This window comes from Hibiscus syriacus, unplaced genomic scaffold (assembly GCF_006381635.1).
Source record: "Hibiscus syriacus cultivar Baekdansim isolate YM2019G1 unplaced genomic scaffold, ASM638163v2 tig00110021_pilon, whole genome shotgun sequence".
In the NCBI taxonomy this organism is placed as follows: domain Eukaryota; kingdom Viridiplantae; phylum Streptophyta; class Magnoliopsida; order Malvales; family Malvaceae; genus Hibiscus; species Hibiscus syriacus.
In genome coordinates, this window is record NW_024062569.1 from 168,965 (window position 1) to 195,436 (window position 26,472).

A 26,472-nucleotide genomic window follows, 5' to 3' on the forward strand; every position below is an offset into this window, starting at 1 on the left:
TACATTTCAATCGGGTTTTATAACCCATTACAGTAGGTATTAACAAAATAAAAAAAAATTCTGATATTGCTTTGAATTTGGTTTTGCTGTGTTGCAGGGGATAGGCTGCCGTAGCAGTTGGAGTACGTGGCAGCAGCAGTCGGTGGTGCAGGGCATGGGCACGGGTGCATGGTGCTGGTGGCAGCTTCACGTGGGCATGGTATGGCCTTGGCAGTGATGATGATGATTTTTTTTTTTATTATTAGATAAAAATTGGTGTTTACAAATCCACAAAAGTCCACACCATAACCCAAATGTAAAATAAAAAAGGCGTACAAGGAACTTGAATCGAACAATTAAAACTGCCACCAGCTAAAAACATTGTACCATCAAACAATCACCAAAGAACAACCAATAAATGGATGATCAATGGTCTCATGACTTCATCGCTTCCATCATTTCTTCATCATCGTAATCAATGAGAAACGATGGAAGCGATGAAGTCATGAGACCATCTTTTCTGATTGATGAAAAGAATTATCTCTTGGTTTCGTCTTTGGTGTCATCTCTTCCGGTTGTTCAGTGTCGTGTTGAAGGTTTAGTTTCGAGGGCAATGACTCAATGAGGTGTGATATGGGTATGATGAAGAAGATAATTCTGATGTAGTTGCCTTTAATGATGTCTGTCGGGATAGAGAAGTTTCCAGAAATTCAATTGAGTTTTGTTTTCAAGCGTGGCTTCACTTTTTGATTCTCTACAAAGAAATTGCTGGAGTATCCATTGAATTGCTTAGTGGCTGTTGGCAATGAGGTTCTACAATATTTGAGATGGTCTCCTCCAAAGGTTGGTTAATTGAAACGTAGATGGGACAGCCTAAGAGGAAGCAGCAAGCTCTGGGGGAGTTCTTAGAACAGAACCGGGGGCTGTTTTACTTTGTTTCGAGACATGCACCGTGCTTAGGTTGTTGTGTTGCTAGTTTGGTCTTGTTTTGCACCTTGATGGCTTTCGTATTTTCAGGAATTTTGTTCACAGGGGAATGGTCGTTTATGCTAGGTGTTCTTATTTGTTGTTAAGAGTTTGGTTCTCATGAAGTTTTATTCTATATTTTCAGTTGATGGGGGAGTAATTAGTAAGGATATTGTTTTGCAACCTTGGTGTTTTGTCGTTTCTAGTAGTAGGTTGTAGGGAGTGTTCGATTTGGTTGGGTGCAACTTTGTTTGTGTTGATCTTATTGGGTCCTATTTTCTGTATTGTCGGAGATCTGTCTGATGTCAATGTCGAAGCTCCCTTCTAACCTGAACTTTTCTCTAGGCGTAGACGTTTTCTTCGTCCCCACTAAACAATTCTGAAATTTTATTACCGTACTAGGCTCGACAGTAGGAAATCATCTAATCATTGTAGAGCTCATTGAGCATCAACTACACTAGAGAATCTCACAAAATCAAATACTATTTGTCTATCGTCATTGTTTGCTATACACGTCAATAGCATTGACATGTTCAATTGCAAAAATATCATTAATTTCAATAATATAATCTTTCAATGAATTTCCATAGACGTGCTCAATAACAATGCAGATATATTAAATTGCATACTCAAAATCCAACATCATTATTAATTAGTAAAACAATCAAAATCCAAAATCATTATTAATTAGTATAACAAACAAATCTCCTTTCCTATCACTTGAAGAAAATGCAAGGTTTAGTACTTCCTTGTATGAAGTTGTTGATTGAGAAGCATATCTAAGTTCGAACCACACAATGTAATTGAGGTGGACGAAGTTTGTCCCTAATGGAACAAAGTTTGGTCACAACATTACTCATGTCCATCCGTTCACTCGGCGATTCAGCAGAACAAGCGAGTCCTATCTCGAGTACCGAATTCAAGCACCAAAAGAGTTCTCTGTTTCCCAAACTGTTTCCACTAAGAGTAATGTCTAGGATGTTTCCTTGTCTGACTCTTTCTTGAAAAAGAGTGGGATCTACAATCTTGATCATTTGTTTAGGCAAATCTGCCTTAACAAAGTTGTGCAGATTTAAACCTTCTTTGAATCTTTCATCGGTCGGCCTTTTCCCTATAAACATCTCTAGTAAGAGGATTCCATAGCTATACACATCACCTTTTGTTGACAACTCTCTTCCCATACCATATTCTACAATTTTATTAATCACAAGTTACATATAAAATAATTGCAAAAAAAACCCTCTAAATATACAAAAACTGGTTTTAGATAGTACACTTTGCTTTTAAATAATGGAAAATAAATATATTGAACTTACCTGGTGGTGCATAACCAATAGTTCCTCTTATTCCAAGGGAGCTTGACTGATTACCAGGATAGCTAAATCCATCCACAGAAAGGAATTTTGTTAAGCCAAAGTCACTTAGATGGCCAACCATTTCCTGATCAAGTAGAATATTGCTTGGCTTGAGGTCACAATGAATTGTCGATGTTCCACAACGATGGTGCAGATATTCTAGTGCATGAGCAACATCTATTGCCACGTTAACTCTTTGAAAGAAGTTCATGTTTCTCTTCGTCTCTGGTTCATTCATGTGAACAGATGGATGCAACCAGTCCTCCAAGGTTCCATTTTCCATGAACTCATAAACCAAGGCTTTAAAATCATTGCCTTGATAATCAATACCTGAAATGGCTGTTAATACCTTGACTATATTCCGATGTCGAATATTTTTCAAGGCCTCACATTCAATCAAGAAACTCCTGGAAGCTCCATGGTTCAGAAGATTAAGCACTTTTACTGCTATAACGGCTCCACTTTCTTCAAGAATTCCTTTGTACACAAAACCAAAACTTCCTGAACCGACCAAATTATGTGAAGAGAATCCATTAGTAGCCCTTAAGATGCTTTGATACGATAACTGTAAAAGCGAATTTTCTGTATAAATTGCTATTGGCCGTTGCTTTTTCTTCTTTTTGAACCACAAGATGAAGAGACTAGTGAAAACCAAAGTCACTCCAAAAATCACAACAACAACTACAATTTTTAATCTGAGGTATTGACCAAAGTGCAGAGAAAGTCCAAGTCACCTTCTCTCCCATTTCCCAAATGATTTCCGTTTAAGAGAAGACTGGACAGCTTATCCAACTTTCCTAACAAAGGCACACTACCACTGAGTCTGTTATTATCAAATTGAACTGCATTCAAATTTGAGGCATTGGATATTGAAATCGGAATTTCTCCAGAGATTTGATTCCCCCATATGGAAAAGAAATCAATAAATGGCATAGTGATTGCAATGTTAGAAGGAAGAGTACCTTCAATCTTGTTTCCACCAATTTCAAAGCTTCTAATATTGGAGAGGTTGAACATCGCAGCAGGAACTACACCAGAAATTGCATTTTCTTCTACTGCAATAAAAGAAAGATTCTTCAGTTGTCCAAGACCTTCAGGTATGATCCCGGTTAATGCATTCCTCCTCAAAACAAGTGCCTCCAAGGATGACAAGTTCCCGAACGATGGCGGTATACTTCCGCTCAAACTGTTGTCAAAATTCAAGACTTAGAGGTTTGACAAGAGACCAAGCAATTCAGGTATTTCTCCTGTTAGCTGGTTGCTTCTCAAACCAACAGATTTAAGCTTCAAACAAGCGGATAAATTGGAAGGAATTTCACCACTGATGGAGTTATTGGATAGCATTAATCTTTCCAATCTCGTCAAACGACCAATTTCTTGAGGAATGTTGTTGTAGAAGCTATTGCCCTCAAGATTCAATTCCCTTAGGAAGCTCAAATTTCCTATGTACGGTGATAAAGATCCCGATAGTCTGTTGAATTGCAGTTCCAACTTAGTGGCTCTCCGATGTTCGCGACCACATGTAACGCCATGCCACCAACAGAAGTGAACGGAACTATTCCAAGACTCCATAACCCCGAGCTGATCACCGGTTATCATGGCTTTGAACTGGAGTAAAGCTTGTTGATCAGTGTCATTTCCTCTATCCACAGGAGTTTCTGCTAAACCAAGCAAGTTAAGACCCTGCATGTTGAAGCATGAGAGAAGAATTATAACTTCAATGTAAACAAGGAGAAAAAAGCTGGATAGCTCCATGATCATGAAACAATTTCTTAATTGATGAGATTGATTTGTATATGAGAAGGCTTGTGGATCATCATCAAGAAACAGAGTGCAATATAAATAGTTTCTGAAATCTGATCCTCGTCAAGAATAGAGTCGACAGACTTGACTGAAAGCAACAGGGAAAATTAGAGAACTATTGTATCTTCAACCTCAGTTTTATTATATAGTTGAATGACACGCAACCATTTATTAATTAATTACCAAGCAATATGAAAGCGAAGATGTTACAGAAAAAAATCCAAATATTATAGGATACATGTACTAAAACTGATTCTATGGAGCCTTTTATTAAGAATTTGTGTTTTTTAATTGTATTTAGATAATCTAATCTGATATAAATAATACAGAAGAGGTTGACTGATATATTATATATATTTTTGGAAGAAAAGTTCAATACAGACACCTATTTTATTAAAGACAATCATTATCAGTGTACAACAACCATTTTAAATCATCATATTCAATTCCACTGAAAAGCATTTCATAATAATTAATTTCAAGAACATTCAAAAAACCAGAAAACAAATTTATCTTCCCTTTCAATACAACTATACAAACACGTTTTACAGAATTCCGGGACTTGTTCTTTTATTATGAAATTCTAATACTAAACCAGAGCTGGAAGCCATAATGATCAGATTCGTGCTTTTTCCTGGAAAATGGTTCTTTACCAAATGTGAAATCTCACATATTTAAAAACAATAATATATTGCCTTACCTCATGGTTTTACACCGTGATTATCATCTGGCATGCAAGCTGGTAGGGGATTCACTTGGCAATAGAATCTGAACTGGAATTACTGCTTGTAGCATTACGTACATGATGCTGGAATATTCGTCATCAATGTTGTAAATTACTAGGAATATGTTGCCTTATATTCTAGTCAAGACAATATAAAATCTGAAAATTTTCCTAACAAAAATTTTAATTGTCGATTAAAAGTAAGAAATTTAGTTTGAGTAGATCTCTGCTACGCAAGTCTCGTTTGTAATCAAGTAATTATCTATATAAACATATATTAAAGATTAAAATTAGGAGTTAAGCCGTTCTCGCAAATTATCTTGTATTCTTCCTTTTTGGTATCAATGAAAATTGCTTACCACAAACCAATAAATACCAAATAAAAAAAACTACTATATGTGTCCATCATCTTCGTTAGCGAGGGGATGGGATGAGCCAAAGCGGTGGAGATAATGAAGAATAGAGTAAGTGTTGCACATCTTTGGACTTTGGGAAAAGCTCCACTACCTCATACGAAAAATACATATTAAACTTATCAAAATCCTTTAAATTTTGACAATTGTAGATGCCCATATCTGAGCCCCTGCTTCTATAGTCGGGCACTGTTTCTTCATCCGTCAAGTAAATACAATTAGGTCTACAACCACGATAATCGGCAGCATCGATGACAAAAGTGCAACAATTTCCCAAGAACAAGGAGCTATTACCTAATGAGAAGATCTTCTCCCAGTTCCTTGTGTGCATATCTAGTTTGAAAATCTCAAATCCAACTGTTACAAAGTGATTAAACCTTCCATGTTTATCTTCAACGTATGGTACAGCCTCGCGACATGCCAAACAAAGATTTCCACCGAAATCGAACAGATATTTCCCAGGGTAAAATGTAGCTGGAGGTGGAGGGGCGAATTCCTCGGCTTTTGGAGGAGTAGAATATATATTTTTGCATACAAAAATCTTTCCTGCATATGTACAATAATAGACTCTACCCTTGAAAAAAATGGCATCATCTGCTAAACAGACATGATGAATCGGAGACCATGCTTTATCCCCGACCCTTGCAAAAGCTAAGCGCATATCCGAATAAATTGCTAGAACTATGCAATTAGAGCCTGCTTTTTCAGGAGTCGAAGATAATATCACTTTGATTAAAAAAGACTTAAACAAATCTTCATTTGTATATGCTCTCTTTCCAGGGTCCGGGAAGGTAAGTAGTGAAGGAAGGGGAAGGCTGACTCTTGACAAAGGATTGAACAGTTGAATTTGGAGATCGAGGCCACATGTTACCAACCAACCAAAAGGACTTCCCCAACATCTCCTTCCTCGTATCTCCGGCAGATCCAGCTCTATGAAGATATCTCCTGATACATTGTAAATACAACGTTTGTCACTGTCCTCTTCCTCTGCTAGCAATAAACAAGCAGGGAAGTTGAGTTTTCGATCTGCCAGAGAAGCTTGCCAAGACCGACAAACTGCAGACATACGAATATGATCACAAACAGTGTGAGTCTTATTTGCAATATATCTCACAAGTTCTCTTAATATAGTAGCCCAATCTGGGATGACTCGGTCGAATAATTCTTCTTGCATCGAAAACATCATGATGAAGTATAAAAAATTTATTTGTTAAGAGCCTAAGTGGGTTTGATTGTTGGTTCGACTCTCTTCTAAATCTTTATATAGTGTGATAAAAAAAGACCCTAATCTGATTGTAGTTAAGAATTGAAAGAAGTTAAGAATAGAAAGAGTTCTTTTCTCTCAAAGTGTATGAAATAAAATAATATTTTTAAATTAAATTTAAACAAAGTAAAACACTCTTATTTCTTACTCTTTTTATGTTTAATTACAACCCCATAATTTTCTTTTTCGCATCCTTCCTTTTTATATTATTCTTTTAAAAATTGATAAATGAGGGATATAAAGTAGTTGTATTGAATCATTGAAGTTACAGCAAGCAGTGAAGAAATATATACACGTAGAGTCCTAGAATACAACCACCACTGGAAAGTTATCACATAAGAGAAATAATAATTTCATTCAAATACATTCAAATATTAGAAATAAGATAATTAAAGGCATTATCGCTGATCTCTGACAAATTTAAATGAACAAAGGGTTGGCATATATAATTATTAATCTCAATTTTTGTATTTTTAACTTCAAAATTGTATAACTTTATTATTCTCAAATAAACTGTTGCGTTTTTAATACTAATATGGTTATATAGCATTGGAAATGAATAAAGAGAATGTATTGACCTTTATTTTTTCAAAGCAATGGAAATCTTAATATACTAATTTTTATTTATATTTTTATAAAATCCTAAAATTTTAATGTTAAAAATTTTAATATTGTGATTTTGATCACAAATATTTGAAACCAATAAAAAAATAACTTTTGAGACCATAAACCTAACAAACATCTCTCGGATTAACCTTATTTTCTAATAAGCTCGTCATCAATTAGAAATTAATTTAATGGATACGTACAGATATATACCTCATGCTTTATTTAGTTAATGAATCCCAATTAACATTAATCATATTAGATCACTGTTAACTTGAATTAATCATTTTTAATGATAAATATTATATGATTATTATTTATTACATTTATACCATGCCCATATAATCTAACATAACTTTCATAAAAATATGTAAGAAAATACATTGAAATAATACCACTTAACGCTCCTACTCACATTCAACTTACAAGAATTAGTCGATTAAGTCTTACTTCGATTGACTATATTGCTAAAGTGTTTCAACTCGTTTTCAGCAGCACCACTCTTATAACACCACAACATACATCGTCGATATAATATTCATTGTATATTATTTCACTTGTGTCGAGTTTGATACAAGATTATTACATATTAATGCTATCGGATCATATTTTGCTTCATACATATCGTATCTGATAGGCGCTCCTCCTCCCTCAATGCCATCACAGCTAATTCAGCCAATCCAACCAATTATATTTTTAAAATTTTCGCAATTTGTATTCGAGGGCAAGATTATTAATAAGACACCTATATATTCATTATTCTTCACATGTCATCCATCATCGTTGATACTAACAACACATATTAACGCTTATAATATCGGATAAAATGTCAGATTATGCTTAGTTGAGCTTTTAAGGTGGTGCAGATTAGAGTATGCGTTAACTCGTGTTATAAATAATGTATTTTAGGTAAAATGACAAAATAGCAGAGCTGTGGCATTTCAAATAATGGGTCGGGGTTACGTTACGGACTAATGCTGGTTTCAGGCATGGTCCACAAAGAAAAATGGGAAAGCAAAACAATTAACCGACTCCGCTGGGGATCGAACCATAGCATAGCATTATAAATTCCTATAAACTACTAATTTTATTATCATTTTCAAAACTATTAAGCATAATACAAATACATAATGACAAGATTAGTACCAAATGTTTGTATAAACGTCACTTTATCTTCTATTCTTTTTTTTTTGGGAGTATTGTATCTTATAATATTTTAATTTTTGATCAAAATAATCTCTGTTCGATGAAAATCGTTTGTTGGCTAACAACCAATACATGTTGTTAACGTGGCTTTTTTATATTTTTAAAGTCAAATTTTTATTGGAGTTTGTATTTTAATGTATGTAATTTATGATTGAATATTAACGTGTTAAAAGTTTGACAACTCTTTTCATTGTACTTTAATCTAAATCTTTATTTGGTCTATGTACTATTTTTTTCTCATTTTATTACCCTTTCAAGTTCATGTCTGGATTCAGAAACTTGGAATAAGATTAGATCTAGTCGACTTACATATGAAGATGATCACATGGGAAAGCTACATTTGCTGATGCTTGATGAAAGTGAAAATTATCGATTACTTATGAATCAAAGACTTTATAGAGTATTTGTTTATTTCAGCATGTGTCATGACCATGTCACCATGTTTATTAGAAGGCCAACGAAATTACAGATTTCATGGCCAATTTGTCTGGCTGCAAAACTATGTTTCCCATGTGATAATATCCATAGCTTATGTTTATAGATCTAATGCAAATATTATTAATTTCGTCAATACAAAATTCCCAGGGATAGCTATTGACATGTTCCATAGCAATTCTAATACAACAAAACAGACTCAAAATCCAACTTTATTTATCTCAACTATCACTTAAAGAACAAACAATGATTTTCCAACAAGCACTTTGGCTGCAACTTAAGTCCATCCTTGTGGCGGCACCTTAGATAACTGCAATTTAATTAAACAAGGAACATGTTCCATAGCAATTCTAATACAACAAAACAAACTCAAAATCCAACTTTATTTATCTCAACTATCACTTAAAGAACAAACAATGATTTTCCAACAAGCACTTTGGCTGCAACTTAAGTCCATCCTTGTGGCGTCACCTTAGATAACTGCAATTTAATTAAACAAGGAAATCTCTTAAGCTTCTCCATATCATCTGAACACAATATTTTGTTAAGATGGGATCATAGGAATATTATTACCTGTTGATTCAGCAGCATATTTAAGTTCGAACCTCACGACGTAATCAAGTTGGATGAAGCTTGTCTCTAATCGAACAAAGCTTGGCAACAACATCACTCATGTTGATCCGCTCAATTGGTAATTCATAAAAACAAGCAAGTCCTATTTCAAATATTGGAATTAAGCATTGAAGATGTCTCTCATTTCCCAAGTTGTTTCCACGGAGAGTAATTTCAATGATCGTTCCTCGTCTAACTCTTTCTTCAAGAAGAATAGGATCTATAATCTCGATCATTCGTTCAGGCAAAGCTGCCTTAACAAAGTTGTGAAGAGTGAAACCTTCTTTGAAGTTTTCATCGATTGGCCTTTTCACCGAAAACATCTCTAGTAGAAAGATTCCATAGCTATACACATCACCTTTTGTTGACAACTCGCTCCCCATGCCATATTCTATAATTAATTCACAAATCACATATACAAATAGTTGCATAGAAACCCACTAAATATAAAAAATGTTTTTATATTGTATGTTTTTCTTTTAAATAATGTAAAAATGAATAGTGAATTACATGGTGGAGCATAACCAATAGTTCCTCTTAATCCAAGGGAGTTTGACTGATTAGTAGAATAGTTAAGCATATCTGCAGAGAGGATTTTTGCCAAGCCAAAATCACTTATATGGCCAACCATTTCCTCATCGAGTAAAATATTGTTTGGCTTGAGGTCACAATGAATGATTGATGGTACACAGTGATGGTGCAAAAATTCGAGTGCATGAGCAACATCATTAGCCACGTTTACTCTTTGGAAGAAGTCCAAGTTTCTTATCGTCTCGGGTTCATTGATACTGGTAGATGGATGCAGCCAATTCTCCAAGCTTCCATTTGCCATGAACTCATAAACCAATGCTTTGAAATCATTACCTTGGTAATCAGCACCTGAAATGACTGTTAATACCTTGACAAGATTCCTATGTCGAATACTCTTTAGCGTCTCACATTCAGCAAAGAAACTCCTGGAAGCTCCTCGATGAAGAAGATTAAGCACCTTTATTGCAATAGCTTCTCCACTCTCTTCAAGAACTCCTTTGTATACATAACCGAAGCTTCCAGATCCAAGCAAATTTTGCACGGAGAATCCATCGGTAGCCTTTAAGATGCTCTGATATGATAACTGAAAAAGAGAATTTTCTGCACAAATTGTTGTTGATTGTTCATTCTTCTTTCGAAACCGCAAGATGAGGAGACAAGTGAAAATCAAAGTCACTTCTAAAATCGCAACAACGATTGCAATTTTGAGAAAAGAGTTTGATACTTTGGTTGATTTTTTTGAGTTACATCTGGACAAGTTTAAATCAGGGATCCCTCCGCAAAGCTTATTATTTCCCTCAATATTTGTAGCACTTGCATTCTTAAAGATTCCTTCACTTGGTATCATTCCCTCAAAATCATTGAAAGAGAGATTTAAATACTTTAAAGCCCTAAAGCTCACAAGAAATTCTGAAACCGTACCTGAAATATTATTGTCAGATAAGTCCAATGCCTCAAGACCTCTCAATGAACTCTAAGATGAAGGAATTGACCCTTCAAACAAATTGCCATCCAAGAACAACTTCTCTAGACTTACACAACTACCAAGGTCTTTTGGAAGTAAACCAAATAAACTGTTGTGAGAAACATCAAATGTTCCTAGATTTTTAATGTTTTTTACTTCAACAGCAAGCTCACCAGTCAAATAGTTTGATGATAAATTTAGTGCAATGGATAAGGATGACAGTCCAAGTACCTGAGGGGGAATGGTTCCACTAAGATTATTATTAGAAAGATCGATTACAAGCAATTTTTGGCACATACCTAGATTTGAAGGGATGTTGTCTTGAAGATTGTTTAAAGATAAATCAAGTATAATTAAGGCTGTTAAATTTCCAATAGAATGGGGAATAGTTCCAGAGAGAAAATTATGAGAAGCAAGAAATATATTTAGGTTCTGAAGCTTCCCAATACCAGAGGGAATGAGACCTGATAGTTGATTATATTCTACAAATAGTGACTCCAAATTGATCAGACTACCAATCCCATCCGGAATGCTTCCCAATATTTTGTTGCATTTCATTTCTAGTTTCAAAAGGGTGCTAGAAAAATTGCTAATGCATTCGGGAAATGCCCCTCCAAAGTTATTATTGTTCATAAGTAGAATTTCTAGTTTGGTTTTATTGACTAAAGTGCATAGAAAGTTCAAGTCACCTTCTCTCCCATGTCCCAAATGGTTCCCGGATAGGAGAAATCTGAATAGATTATCTAGCTTTTCCAACGAAGGCACGTTTCCGCTGAGTCTGTTATCTTGAATTTGAAGTACACTCAAACTCGAGGCATTGGATATCGAAATCGGGATTTGTCCAGAGATTTGATTGTCCCATACGTTAAAGAGCTCTATATATGGCATAGTGATTCCTAAGTTAGAAGGAAGAGTACCTTGGATCTTGTTTTTGTTGGGGAAAATGAGTTATTTCCCACACGAACGTAGTTTTAAAATTGACCTAAAATGTCAAGATTAAAACCACCAAAGGTTGCACAGCGGATAAACCTGTCAAACTATTGAATATTGAAACACAATGGAAAAGAACCGAATAAAAACAATAAAGGAGAGAACACACCAAATTTACGAGGTTCGAAGAGAATATCGTCTACTCCTCGGGCACCATACCAGATTATAACTTCATTATACCGCCAATATTACAATAAATGGAATTCTTTAGAATTCCCAAAGGGGAGAATGAAGAATACAAGAGGAATTGAGAACTTGTTTTTGGGATGATTTCTAATGGAAATACTTAGGCCCATTTATAGTTGAGTTTTAAGAACAATATGTTCAAAGTTTGGCCACCTACCAAAGAATTTTCCAATGTGTACAAGTTAGCCACCAAATATAAAATTCACATGTTCAAAGTTTGACCACCAACCAAGATGAAATTTCCAATAAGTTGGCCACCAACCAAGATGAAATTTCCAACTTGTCAACTTAATTTCTAGACAAATCTAACAAATCTCCACCTTGGCTTGAAATTACCAAGCCTACTCAACTTCTTCATCTCCCCAAATTTGTAGTGCCTCTAATTGCGCTCACAAGCGCCACACACCCGAAGGTGTTAATACTTTCAGGATGTTAATCAAGTTCAAACAATAATTGAACTTGATTACTGTTACCACCTTGGTCATCATATCTGCAGGATTTTCTGATGTCGCAATTTTCTGAAGTAGAATCTTTCCTTCTTCAAAGATCTCCCGCACAAAGTGATACTTCACGTCAATATGCTTAGTCCTTGAATGGTAGACTTGATTTTTCGCTAAGTGAATAGCGCTCTGACTGTCACAATAGAGACTAATGTGACTTTGAACAACTCCCAAGTCTTCCATCAACCCGTTAAGCCAAATTGCTTCATTTACAACCTCTGAAACTGCCATGTATTATGCCTCTGTAGTAGACAAGGCCACCGTAGATTGCAATGTAGACTTCCAACTTATTGGGGCTTTAGCAAGAGTAAAAAAATACCCAGTAGTTGATCGACGCTTATCCAAATCACCAGCATAATCAAAATCAGCATATCCAACCACACACTGACCAAGTGCTTCATCCTGTTTAAAAACTAAACCAGCATCCACGATTTGTTGGAGATACCGTAGAATCCATTTCACAGCTTGCAATGTCCTTCTCCAGGATCATACATGTACATGCTCACAACTCCAACTGCTTGTGAAATGTCAGGACGCATACACACCATTGCATACATCAAGCTCCCAACTGCATTAGCATATGGAACTTTTGCCATATACACTCGTTCTTCGTTAGTTTTAGGAGATAATTGAGAACTAAGTTTCAAATGAGAAACCAATGGGATACTTGCATGTTTGGTATTTTCATTCATGCCAAAACATTGTAATACCTTTCTCAGATACTGCTTCTGTGTTAAACAAAGCTTCCCTCTCTGTCTATCTCTGCTTATCTCCATACCAAGAATCTTCTTGGCCTCACCTAGATCTTTCATCTCAAACTCTTGATTCAAATGAGCCTTTAATTTTTCTATCTCCTTTTGACTCTTCGAAGCGATCAACATATCGTCAACGTACAAGAGAAGATAAATTAAAGATCCATCTTTGAGCTTTTGCAAATACACACAATGATCATATTTGCTTATAGTATACTTTTGCCTCCTCATAAAGCTAGCAAATCGCTTGTACCACTGCCTCGGAGATTGCTTCAATCCATATAGCGATTTGTTCAGCTTACAAACCTATTTCTCACAACCACCATCTTTGTATCCTTCTGGCTGAGTCATATAGATCTCCTCTTCTAAATCACCATGCAAGAAAGCCGTCTTTACATCAATTTGAGCTAGCTCTAAATTCAACTGTGCTACCAAGGCCAACAATATTCTAATGGAGGAATGCTTCACAACAGGGGAAAATACTTTATTGTAGTCGATTCGCTCCTTTTGAGCGTAGCCTTTAGCTACCAACCGTGCCTTGTAGCGAACATCTTTCTTGCTATGAGATTCATCTTTCTTTACAAATACCCACTTGCATCCAATGGCTCTTTTACCTTTCGATAATTGTGCCAGTTTCCAAGTGTTGTTCTTTTCGAGAGATTGCATTTCTTCATCCATGGAAATTTTTCACTTATCACTTTCCAAGCTTTGTATTGCTTCTTGGTAAGTGATAGTGATATTGTTAGGATTTTCGGAAGCTCGAAACGACAACCAGAACGATTTGCAAAGAGGGGTCGGAACGGTTTTGTGTTTAGGGAGTAAGGAGATTGAAAGATAGAGAATTGCACAGCGATTTATAGTGGTTTGACTTTCTCAATCAAAGTCTACGTCCACTACCTTAGCTCCTCACCAAGGATTTTCCAACAAATTCACTAATTTGTTCTTTCTTTTGAGGACAAAGAGATAACCTTACAACTCCCTAGTTTTTCCGGGCTAAACTAGAACCTTTCCCTAGCTTTTACACGGGCTAAGCTAGAACCTTTCCCCTTTACAAAAGGATAAAAGATGTAAACAATAAAACATCTCTAAGGTAGGTGTTTACAAGAATTAAGCTCACAAGAACAAAATATTTACAAGAGAAAGATGAAATAAGAATGAAAAACTCTTCTCTTGTGTTTGATTACTTGGATAGTTGTTCTCATTCTTCTTCAAGTGTCCTTAGCTTGTATTTATAGCTTGGAATGTGTTTGAAGTCATATCTAGCCGTTGGGGATGTTTTGGAGCCGTTTGGGAATGATTTTTCTGTAAAAATAGGCTGCCCAGAATGGGGGGAATCGGTATCCCTTCATAGGGAATCGATACCCCTTCATAATATTCAAATATTATGACCGTTGGGCTGATGAACAGTGATGGAATCGGTACCCCCTTGGGGGGAATCGGTTCCCCTTTTACATACTGGAATTTATTCAAATAGTAATTTACTGTTCAAATAGTAAATTATTATTCATAAAAACATTTTTGTGCTCAATTTTAAATTAAAAGAACTTTGAATTATTTTTGTAAATTTTGAATAAATTCAATTAAGTCCAAATACATTTTGTAAATTTAATTCAAGTCCAAAAACCGTTTTGCCTTAAATTTTTATATCGAAACATAGTTCAACAGATATCATCATCAACAACTGGAAGAGCATAGGCCACCATATCAACAAATCGAGCAAGTCTACGAATTTCTCTCCTTGGCCTTGTAACTGCAAGTGGTTCTGGTGTCTCCAATGGTTCTTGGGTTTGAACCTCTTCATCTTCTGATTCTTCTATTGGAGTTGAAGAATCAGCTGCATCAACTTCTGGGATCATCGTCTGCTGAAACTCCACTTGTTTTGGAGTATGCTCCACCTGCTGCGGAGTACTACTTGTCTGGACAGCTTCACTTGTTACCTTGTTTACTAGGGCAGATTCATCAAAGGTAACATCTCTGCTACAAATTATCTTCTTGGTGTCTAAACACCAAAGGTGGAATCCCTTCACTCCATGGGTGATTCCCATAAAGAGAACCTTCTTTGCTCTCGGATTAAGCTTGGATTCCTTCACATGATAATAAGCAATGGATGAATCATAATCATTAGCAGGTTTTCCAGACCATACCTCCAATGGTATTTTTCCTCCTATCGTTGATGACTGCAGACGCTTGATGAGATGACCACCATATGTCACAGCCTCAGCCCAAAATGCCTTGCCTAACCCAGCATTAGACAACATACATTGAACTTTCTCCAATAGTGTTCGATTCATACGCTCTGCCACCCCATTCTGTTGTGGTGTATGTCTAACAGTGAAGTGTCGAACAATACCATGCTTATGGCAAACATCAAAGAATGGGTCACTTTTATATTCCCCTCCATTATCCGTCCTAAGACGTTTGATCTTTCTACCAGTCTGGTTCTCGATCATATTTTTCTATTTCAGGAAAATTTGAAGCACTTCATCTTTAGACTTCATCAGATACACCCAAACTCTTCTGGAAAAGTCATATACAAAATTTACAAAATAATGGTTTTCTCCCAAAGACGATGTCTTTGAAGGACCCCATACATCTGAGTGAATATAATCTACAATACCTTTTGTATTATATATAGTTGTGCCAAACTTCACTCTCTTATGCTTTCCTAGAACACAATGCTCGCAAAAGTTCAATTTACAAGCCTTTGCACCTTTCAACAATCCTTTCTTTGCCAGAATTTGCAAGGATTTCTCTCCAGCATGTCCCAACCGCATATGCCACAACTGGGTTGCGTCCAAATTATCACATCCGGAAGCTGCTGCAACTGCTCCAATAATTGTACTACCTTGATAGTAATACATATTATTTTTCCTGATGCCCTTCATCATCACAAGTGCGCCATATGTGACTTTTAAAACTCCATCTCTCATAGTGACTATTGAGCCTTTGGATTCCAAGGCTCCCAACGAGATGAGATTTTTCTTCAAACTGGGCACGTATCGGACATCCGTCAGAACTCTGGTTGATCTATCTTGATTTTTTTAATCGAATTGAACCTATCCAACAGTTTTACAGGCATTGTCATTGCCCATATAAACAACTCCTGTATTTAGTTCCACTAAATCAGAGAACCACTCCCGATTAGGGACATATGATAGGTGCAACCCGAATCTAATATCCACTCATCAGAATGGAATGTTGTTGATGAAGCAACCAATGATATGTCAGAGTCATGTGCATCATGCTCTGCAACATATGCATCTGGAGCAACTTTTTTCTTTCTTCTTCAGCTTCGGACAATCTTTCTTCCAATGGGGTTTCTCGTGACAAAAGGCACATTCATCTTTTCCCAGTGTGGACTTCGACTTTGATCTCCCTCTCCACTTTGGCTTTTGACTTTTCGAGCGACCTCTTGCCACCATGGCCTCCGCTGCTTCGTACTTGCTCTCCTTCTTGGTTTTCTTCTTGAGTTCATAACTATACAAAGCAGCAGTTACATCTTTAAGGGTAACATTATCATTACCATGAAGTAACGTTGTCTCAAGGTGCTCAAATTCATCTGGAAGAGATGACAACAACATCAAAGCCAAATCTTCATCTTTGAAGGTTTCATCCATGCCCAATAAGTCTTACACTAGCTCATTGAACGCAGTGATGTGTTCATTCATACTGGTGTCTGGTTGATAATCAAATTTGAACAATATTTTCTTCATATGGAGACGATTCTGAGAGCTTTTCTTCAAGAATTTTTCCTCCAAAGCTTTCCACATCTTACTTGTAGAAGTCTCATTCTTGTAGTCATACTTCTGCTCTCTGGAAATACAAGATCGAATCGTGCTGTACGCCAAACGATTGATTGTTCCCCATTCTTTCTCCTCCATATATTCGGGTTTTTCTTCCTCAATGGCAATGTCTAGACCTTGTTGGAATAAAGCGTCTAACACCTCGCCTTGCCACATGCCAAAATGACCGGATCTATCGAACAACTCCACCGAGAAATTTTCATTTGACATCACCCTCCTCACCGGTCCAGATAAAGAGCTCGATGTCTCAACTGATCCGTATTTTGGCATTTTAATTCTAACGAACAATATTTAATATCACGAACTGTATATTTTCAGCAACAGAACCACCAGGATAACCTCAACCGAAGCTCTGATGTCAATTGTTGGGGAAAACGGGTTATTTCCCATACAAACGTAGTTTTAAAATTGATCTAAAATGTCAAGATTAAAACCACCAAAGGTTGCACAGCGGATAAACCTGTCAAACTATTGAATATTGAAACACAATGGAAAAGAACCGAATAAAAACAATAAAGGAGAGAACACACCAAATTTACGAGGTTCGACGAGAATATCGTCTACTCCTTGGGCACCACACCGGATGATAACTTCACTATATCGCCAATATTATAACAAATGGAATTATTTAGAATTCCCAAAGTGGGAGAATGAAGAATACAAGAGGAAGAGAGAACTTGTTTTTGGGATGATTTCTAATGGAAATACTTAGGCCTATTTATAGTTAAGTTTTAAGAACAATATGTTTAAAGTTTGGCCACCAACCAAGATGAAATTTCCAACTTGTCAACTTAATTTCTAGACAAATCTAACAGTTTTGAGCAATATTAAAGTGTCTAATATTGGACAGATTGAACAATGCAACAGGAACAGTACCAGAAATTGCATTTCGGCTGATGGTGAAATATGAAAGGTTTTTCAGTTGTCCAAGGGATTCAGGTATAATCCCATTCATAGTATTACCCTTCAAAGAAAGTGCCTCCAGGGATTACAAGTTCCCCAAGGAAGGTGGGATGGTCCCTGTTAATCTTTTGTTGGGAAGCCCTAAGATTTTTAGGTTTGGCAAGAGACTCAGAAGAGCAGGTATTTCTCATGTTAGATTGTTGTCGTTCATATCAACAAATGTTAGCTTAGAACAAGCAAATAAATTGGAAGGAATCTCACCACTAATTGAGTTATTAACCATCTTTAATATTTTCAATCTTTTTAAACGACCAATTTCTTGAGGAATGTGGTTGTAGAAGTTGTTCCTAGAAAGATTCAACACCCTGAGGAAGCTCAAATTTCCAATATACGGCGATAAAGATCCCGAGAGTTCGGGAAATTGCAGTTCCAACTTTGTGACTCTCTGATGCTTTCTACAACATGTAACACCATGCCACTGACAGATGTGAATGAAACTATTTCAAGACTCCATATCCTGAGATGATCACCAGTTATCTTGGCTTTGAAGTGTAGTAAAGCTTGTTGATCAGTGTCGTTTCCTCTAATTTCAGGGGCTGTTGCTGCTGCCCAACCAAGCAAGTTAAAATCCTGCAAGATGAAGCATGAGAGCAAAATTATAACTGTTTCTTTTGTATTCCTTGCTCAAATCATAATTTTATTAATAGGCGCAAAGCCAACCAAAAACAACTTACAAGAATTACAACTTGAAGGTAAACAAGGAAAAGAAAGCTGGAAGCTTCCATATGCTTTCTTTTTAACTCCATCAACCTGTATCAATAAATTTCTTAATTGGTGAGATTGATTTGTCTTTGAGAGTGTTCTGTTCGTTAACAAGAAGAAGAGTGCAATATAAATAGTTTTGGAACTCGGATATAATCTATCAATTGGTTTAGGGGTTGACTTTTTTGTTTGACTTTATGCTCCTTGTTACTAAATACTTTTTGCACATGCTTCACAACAACACAATCTTAATTTAGAAACTTTTCATGTGTCTATAACATCTTATATAATATAAATTACAATATCAGTCGTTGACTTGCGGTGGCTTTTTGAACATTAAAAAAAAGGCTTTCTTTTTCTGTTTTATTATAACTAATCATAGTTGTAGTTCTAGTAAATAAAGTCTAGATTATTGTTGATTAGTTGTATATTTAAATAGAAAAAGAAAAAACAATAAACTTGGAATAAGGTTAAATCTAGTCAATATACATATATATGGAGATTATCACATGGGAAAGCTATATTTGTTGATGCTTAATGAAAGTGAAAATTATTGATTACTTATGAATCAAGGACTTTAGTTTAGAGAATATTAGTTTATTTCAGCATGTGTCATGTCCATGTACCAACCAAGTTGCAGATTTCATGGCCAATTTGTCTGGCTGCAAAACTAGGTTTCCCATGTGATATTATCCGTAGCTTATGCTATTTTGCATGTTGAGTGAAGCTGTTGTTTTGAAATATTTAACACTCGCAGAAAGCTCAAATCTTCGATATATGGCAATATTTATCCCACTGGTTTCAAAGTTCACAGTTTCAACTTAGAAAATCTTTCATGACTTCAGTTGCTTTTAAGACCAAGACATTGGCAAAAATGGATGCTGTTATTCAATGAACACATATCCCAAAGACGATCATAGGTAATCCTGACCTTAAAATCGAGCAGAGCCTCTCTATCTTTTTCATTTCCATTAATCACCAAAATTGCTGAACCAAGTAAATAAGGAACCTATAGATTAAAACATACGAGAAGAAAGGCCTTCTGAAGGTTGCAACTACTATGAGAGATTTACCTAGCTTAGTACATGCCCGTCTCAACTCATGCCTCCATTACATTGGCTTTCTCCATAATGCACACAAATGCAATATCCCCTGCCAAACAGACTTGGTATAAACACTCTGGCTGCAACATACAAAAATTACATCTAGTATCTATAATCATCCCCCAACTCGCAAGCCTATCCTTTGTTGATAATGTCTTCCAAAGAGCCATCAATGATATGAATGAATGAAGAGGAATGTACAAAGGAAACCATATAAACTTCCTCCATGGTGCTTTAGCTGCCTTTAGTTCTCAATTCATTCCAAACCTTTTAAATCATGTATCAGCTGGTAATTGTAGCACTTGCATAGCTACCTCAGCTTCAATAGTATCAGATTTCTCTCCTGGAGAATATAAACATATGTTAATCAAGTGGCCAAAAATAAAATCTGATTCCACTTTAAGTAATCAGTTGCTGTGGTGTAGTGGTTATCACGTTAGTCTTACACACTAAAGGTCCCCAGTTCAATCCTGGGCAGCAACATTTTTTAAAATAGTCTTTAAGAAGGAAAGGAATGGACTTTGGATTATATACTTCTTTTTGAATCAGTGGAGCCTGGCCTTCAGGGTTTCTAGTGTTGTGAGAGCCAATAATGAGAGTTCTCGCAAAAGGAAATAGGGTTATGGTTATGGATCATGACGAAGGGTGTTTGACTGAGGAAGGTGTCGAAGAACCGATGTTAATGCTCAAGAGAATCTCTGGGAGCTGGAAACCCCTACTCTTCGATGTTCATCCTAATGCATTTTGCAGTGAATGATTGGCCTTTTACACATTTAATTGTCATAAATCTTGATATAATATGCTATATGTTTGATTTTCAAGTAGGTACAATTTTTTTTTTGGGAAATATGTAAATTTATACATGCAGTAATAATCAAGTATCTTGAAATGAAGCTAATTTCTGGTAATGAACCGAGTGACTTGTTTAGTGTCTTAACCTTTTAGGTGCATATTTTTATTAAGATTTTCCTGTTTGTAGTTTGCATGGTAGTGTAGGGAAACTTTGACCTCACGTTACTGTTGGTTGATAAGGTTTCTCTATAAAATCATTAAACTCGCACACTTACAGAGTAATTTCTATGATGTGTAGAAGAAAATGCTTCCAAATCCAAATGTTATTAATTTCAAACAATATAATGTTCCCATGAATGACATGTTCAATAGCAATGCTGATACAATAAGTTACAGACGCAAAATCCAACATTATTAGTAATACAACAAACAAGTCGCCTTGTATGATCTAAGCCTCTCAAAAGTTTCATCCTTATGAAACCTTAGGTACCTGCAGCAGGAAAATCTTTTTACTTCTTCCTATTGTATGAATGCAACATTTATTGAAAAAGTAGTGGAAATAAACCTTAAAGGCTTTGCTTGATATGAAGGATGAAAAAAAGGAAAGATGAATTTTAATCATTTGATTAACAAATTTTTTATCCTTCCTCATTTCCATCCTTTATACCAATCAAACAATATAATGTTCCCATGAATGACATGTTCAATAGCAATGCTGATACAATAAGTTACAGACGCAAAATCCAACATTATTAGTAATACAACAAACAAGTCGCCTTGTATGATCTAAGCCTCTCAAAAGTTTCATCCTTATGAAACCTTAGGTACCTGCAGCAGGAAAATCTTTTTACTTCTTCCTATTGTATGAATGCAACATTTATTGAAAAAGTAGTGGAAATAAACCTTAAAGGCTTTGCTTGATATGAAGGATGAAAAAAAGGAAAGATGAATTTTAATCATTTGATTAACAAATTTTTTATCCTTCCTCATTTCCATCCTTTATACCAATCAAAGCCTAAGTGATGAAATGATTCAGTATTTTTTTTTGACGATTAGAAGTTATTACCTGTTGATGAGCAGTTTATTTAAATTCATTCATATGAAGTTTTGCTTGATGGAACAAAGCTTGCTAACAACATCACTCATGTCCATCCGCTCACTTGGAGATTCAGCAGAACAAATGAGTCCTATTTCGAATATCGAATTCAAACACTGAAAAAACCTATCATTTCCCAAGCTGTTTTCATTACGAGTCATGTCTGTGATTGTTCCTCGGTTGACTCTCTCTTGAAGGAGAATGGGATCTATAATCTCAATAACTTGTTCGGGCAAAGCTGCTTTAACGAACTGGTGAATACTTAAACCTTCTTTGAATCTTTCATCGATTGGCCTTTTCCCCGTAAACATCTCTAGCAAGAGGATGCCATAGCTATACACATCACCTTTTATTGACAACTTGCTTCCCATGCCATATTCTACATTAATTCATCCAAATTACTTATAGAAATAATTGCAAAGAAAAATCCTCCAAATATATGAAAAAACTGATTTTAGATTATATGTTTTGTTTTTAAATAATGGAAGAAATGGATAATTGAACTGACCTGGTGGAGCATAACCAATAGTGCCTCTTAACCCAAGAGAGCTTGACTGATTATTAGGAAAGTTAAGCATGTCTACATAAATGATTTTTGCCAAGCCAAAGTCACTTAAATGGCCAACCATTTCCTTATCAAGAAGAATGTTGCTTGGCTTGAGGTCACAATGAATTATCAGTGCTTTGCAATGATGGTGTAGATATTCTAGTGCATGAGCAACATCGATGGCCACATTAACTCTTTGGGGGAAGCTTAGGTTCCTTGTCGTCTCTGGTTCATTCTTGTTGGTAGATGGATGTAGCCAATCCTCCAAGCTTCCATTTTCCATGAATTCATAAACTAAGGCTTTAAAATCATTGCCTTGGTAATCTATACCTGATATAGCTGTTAGTACTTTGACAAGATTCCGATGTCGAATGTTCTTCAAGGTTTCACATTCAGCCAAGAAACTCCTTGAAGCTCCCTGATGAAGAAGATTAATCACCTTTATTGCAATAGCTTCTCCACTCTCTTCAAGAATTCCTTTGTATACTGAACCGAAGCTTCCAGATCCAAGCAAATTTTACACGGAGAATCCATCAGTAGCCTTTAAGATGCTTTGGTATGATAACTGTAAAAGGGAATTTTCTGCACAAGTTGTTGTTGGCTGTTGTTTCTTATTTCTAAACCACAAGATGGCGAGACAAGAGAAAATCAAAGTCACCCCTATAATCACAACAACAATTACTATTTTAACGGTAGTGTTTGATCTTCTGATCAACGTTTTTGAACTATATCTTGTCAAGTTTAATTCAGGGATGCCCCCACAAAGCCTATTGTTTCCCTTAACAAACGTAGCACTTGCATTCTTAAATACTCCTGCACTTGGTATCACTCCCTCAAAATCATTGAAAGAGAGATTTAAATACTTCAATGCCCCAAAGCTCACAAGAAATTCTGGAACTTCACCTGAAAGATTATTGTCAGATACGTCTAATGCCACAAGACCTCTCAATGAACTCAAAGATGAAGGAATAGGCCCGTCAAACAAATTGCCACCCAATAACAGCTTCTCCAGACTTACACAACTGCCAAGGTTGTTTGGAAGGAAACCAGATAACCTGTTTTGAGAAACATCCAATCCAACTAAGTTTTTCAAATTTTCTACTTCAACAGGAAGCTCACCAGTCAGATAATTTGATGACAAGTCTAATATAATGGACATGAACTGGATTCCAAATACTTGAGGAGGTATCGGTCCACTAAGATTGTTATGAGAAAGACTCATCCCCAGCAAATTCTGACAATTCCCTATACTCAAAGGAATGCTGCCCTGAAGTTTGTTAAAGTCTAAAGCAAGTTCGGTTAACACTGTTAAATTTCCAATAGAATGGGGAATAGTCCCTGTGAAAGAATTACTATCAGCTACAAATATGTTTAACTTCTGGAGCCTCCCAATATTAAAGGGAATGGGCCTTGATAGTTGATTTTGTGATGTCCTTATCAGCTCCAAATTGACAAGATTTCCAATCCCTTCCGAGATTCTTCCCAATATTTTATTCTCTTCTATTACCAAATGTAAAAGGGTGCTAGAAAAGTTGCTAATACATTCGGGAAGTATCCCTCCGAAATTATTTGTGCCTATGTATAGATATTCTAGTTTGGTATTATTCACTAAAGTGCTGAGAAAGTTCAAGTCACCTTCTCTCCCGTGTCCCAAATGGTTTATGGATATGAGAAAACGAGACAGATTATTCAGATTTTCTAAGGAAGGCACATTTCCAGTAAGTCTATTATCATATAATTGAAGTACATCCAGATTTGAGAAATTGGATATTGAAACGGGGATTTGTCCAGATATTTGATTTCCTCTTATGGAAAAGATCTCAACATATGGCATGGTGATTGGTAAGTCGGAATGAAGAGTACCTTGGATCTTGTTTCCACCAATATCAAAGACTCTAATGTTGGACATATTGAGCATTGTGACTGGAACAGTGCCGGATACTGCATTTGTTGCTACTCCGAAAAATTGAAGATATGTCAGTTGTCCAAGAGCTTCAGGTATAATACCAGTTAATCGTTCCTCGTCAAGGAAAGCACCTGCAGAGATGACAAGTTTCCCAACGAAGGAGGGATGCTCCCTCTCAAACCGTTGTTATGAAAACTCAAGTATTTCAGGTTTGGCAATTGACCCAGCAAAGAAGGTATTTCTTCAGTTAGCTGGTTGCCTCTCATATTAACTCGTATAAGCTTAGAACAAGCAGATAAGTTGGAAGGGACTTCACCACTGATGGAGTTATTAGATAGTTCTAATATCTCCAATCTTTTTAAACTAACAATTTCTTGAGGAATCTGATTGTAGAAGCTGTTGCCCGCAAGATTCAACTCCCTCAGAAAGGTTAAATTTCCAATGTATGGCGATACAGATCCCGAGAGCTCGAGGAATTGCAGTTCTAATTTGGTGACTCTCTGATGATTTCGACTGCATGTAACACCATGCCACTGACAGAAGTGAATGGAACTATTCCAGGACTCCATAATTCTGAGCTGATCACCGGTTATCATGGCTTTGAACTGGAGTAAAGCTTGTTGATCAGTCTCATTTCCTCTACCTGCATGGCTTGCTGTTGCTAAACCAAGCAAGTTAAGATCCTGCAAGTTGAAGCATGAGAGAAGAATTACAACTTCAATGTAAACAAGGAGAAAAGAGCTGGATGCTTCAAAATGCCTTTTTGATAGCTCCATGATCCTGAAACAATTTCTGGTATTATCTGTTCATCATAAAGGAGAGCAGAATATAAGTAGTGTTCGAATTCTGGTATTATCTGTTCAATCTCTTCCATCATGTTAAATTAAAACAGAGTCGACATACTTTGACTGATTCCAATATGTTAAAATAAAACAGAGTCGACATACTTGACTGATTCCAATAGAGAACTACTGTGGTCTTCGACATTAGTTTCACTATGGCTATTATTATAAAATTTGATCACATGCAACCATTTATTAATTAATTGCATATCAATATGAAAGCGAAGAATTAGTAGGAAAAAATGTCTGGTTGTTTAATGTTTTGAAATATGCTATAGGATAGATTGTAACCACCCTTTTTTATTATTATTTTATTATTATTATATAAAATATATATATAATAAAGAATTGTTGTAAGAGGACCCCCGAAAAGATGACAAAAAAATAAAAGGTGACTTTTTGACTTTTTTTCTCTCCATTTTCTTTCTCATTTCTTTTCTTCTGTTTCGGGCTCATTGGTTGCTTAAGGGGTGGCCACCTTTGAGCGGTCGCCGGCATGCGAGAGAGGCCATCTCAAGGCCAGGCAGCGCCGGCTGTTGGTGGCCTGCGGTGATCTCGTGGGTCTTTGGGGGGCTTTGGTCGAAAGCAAAGATTGGGAGAAGAGTTTGTGGTCACTTAGACCTTTGTTTGGCTTTCCACCGCCAGTTCGGGCGTCGGTCGGAGTTCTGATAGTCGCCGTTGATCGTAAGAGATGTTTTTCCGGCGTTAAGGCTCGTTTTTAAGCCTTCTCGGCCGCCGTGTGGGGGAGAGAAAGAGTGAGAGAGGAAGATAATGGGGAGAGTTTCGGCCGTTCAAGTTGTTCGGTCGGGCTTCCTTTGGTTGTGATCGGGGTCTCCAGTTGGAGTATAGTGGTCACCGGCCCAGTGGCCGGCGTGTGAGGGCCAGCGAGCGACGGCCGAGGGAGTTTCAGAAGCTTGGTAAGCTTCTCGGCCGGACTGCGTGAAATGGGGGGAAATATTTTGTGTTTTAATATAAAGGGTAAATCACACCTAGGCCCCCACATTGTAGTATTCTTTTAGATTTCTGGCAACCTGTTTTAGGGGAAAAATACACTTCAGTCCTCCAACCTTTGCCGCATTTTCACATTTTGTTCACTTGTTCCCTTTTTATTTTATTTCGAATTTCATGCATAACTTTCTGTTCATTTCTATTTTAGTCACCACGTACGATTTTGTGTTTATTTTAAATTAGATGGTTGATTTTATTTTATTGTATTTTGGCCATTGTTTAATTAATTTATTTATTGCTAATGTTTGATTCGATCTTACGGTGACCCGATTTGGGGTATGACTCGTATTATTATGGTCCGGATTCTATTAACTCCTAAATGTTAATTTTTTATTAATTTATTTGAATTATTGTACGACTTTGTGGTGACTCGACTCGAGGTATAATCCACATTATTATGGTCCGGACTCTATTAACAACTAAT

General features: G+C 36.2%; 2 protein-coding genes and 1 non-coding gene across 3 annotated transcripts; 1 reads left to right on the plus strand and 2 right to left on the minus strand.

Annotated features, from left to right (window-relative positions):
- Positions 1-1,724: 1,724 nt before the first annotated feature.
- On the minus strand, positions 1,725-22,675 carry LOC120213487 (probable LRR receptor-like serine/threonine-protein kinase At3g47570). Its single transcript, XM_039211603.1, has 4 exons — positions 22,642-22,675; positions 9,889-10,261; positions 2,262-2,747; positions 1,725-2,134 (listed from the first exon to the last, which is right to left on the minus strand). The coding sequence occupies exons 2-4, from the start codon at positions 10,193-10,195 to the stop codon at positions 1,725-1,727; spliced, it is 1,203 nt and encodes a 400-aa protein (XP_039067534.1). The 5' UTR covers positions 10,196-10,261; positions 22,642-22,675.
- Positions 20,268-20,340, plus strand: TRNAV-UAC. Its single transcript has one exon. It is a non-coding gene; the product is annotated as a tRNA-Val (tRNA).
- Positions 22,676-22,809: 134 nt separating the features above from the next.
- On the minus strand, positions 22,810-24,986 carry LOC120213488 (probable LRR receptor-like serine/threonine-protein kinase At3g47570). The gene is made up of 2 exons (XM_039211604.1): positions 24,380-24,986; positions 22,810-24,329 (listed from the first exon to the last, which is right to left on the minus strand). The coding sequence occupies exons 1-2, from the start codon at positions 24,972-24,974 to the stop codon at positions 22,810-22,812; spliced, it is 2,115 nt and encodes a 704-aa protein (XP_039067535.1). The 5' UTR covers positions 24,975-24,986.
- Positions 24,987-26,472: the final 1,486 nt, after the last annotated feature.

Coding starts and splice junctions, on each gene's coding strand:
- LOC120213488 (XM_039211604.1), bottom strand. CDS start 24,974: ATGGAGCTATCAAAAAGGCATTTTGAAGCATCCAGCTCTTTTCTCCTT. Junction 24,330..24,379: donor CTTGAGTTTTCATAACAACG/GTTTGAGAGGGA, acceptor TCATCTCTGCAG/GTGCTTTCCTTGACGAGGAA.
- LOC120213487 (XM_039211603.1), bottom strand. CDS start 10,195: ATGGCAAATGGAAGCTTGGAGAATTGGCTGCATCCATCTACCAGTATC. Junction 2,748..9,888: donor TGGATTAAGAGGAACTATTG/GTTATGCTCCAC, acceptor GAGCCGTTATAG/CAGTAAAAGTGCTTAATCTT. Junction 2,135..2,261: donor TATTGGTTATGCACCACCAG/GTAAGTTCAATA, acceptor ATAAAATTGTAG/AATATGGTATGGGAAGAGAG.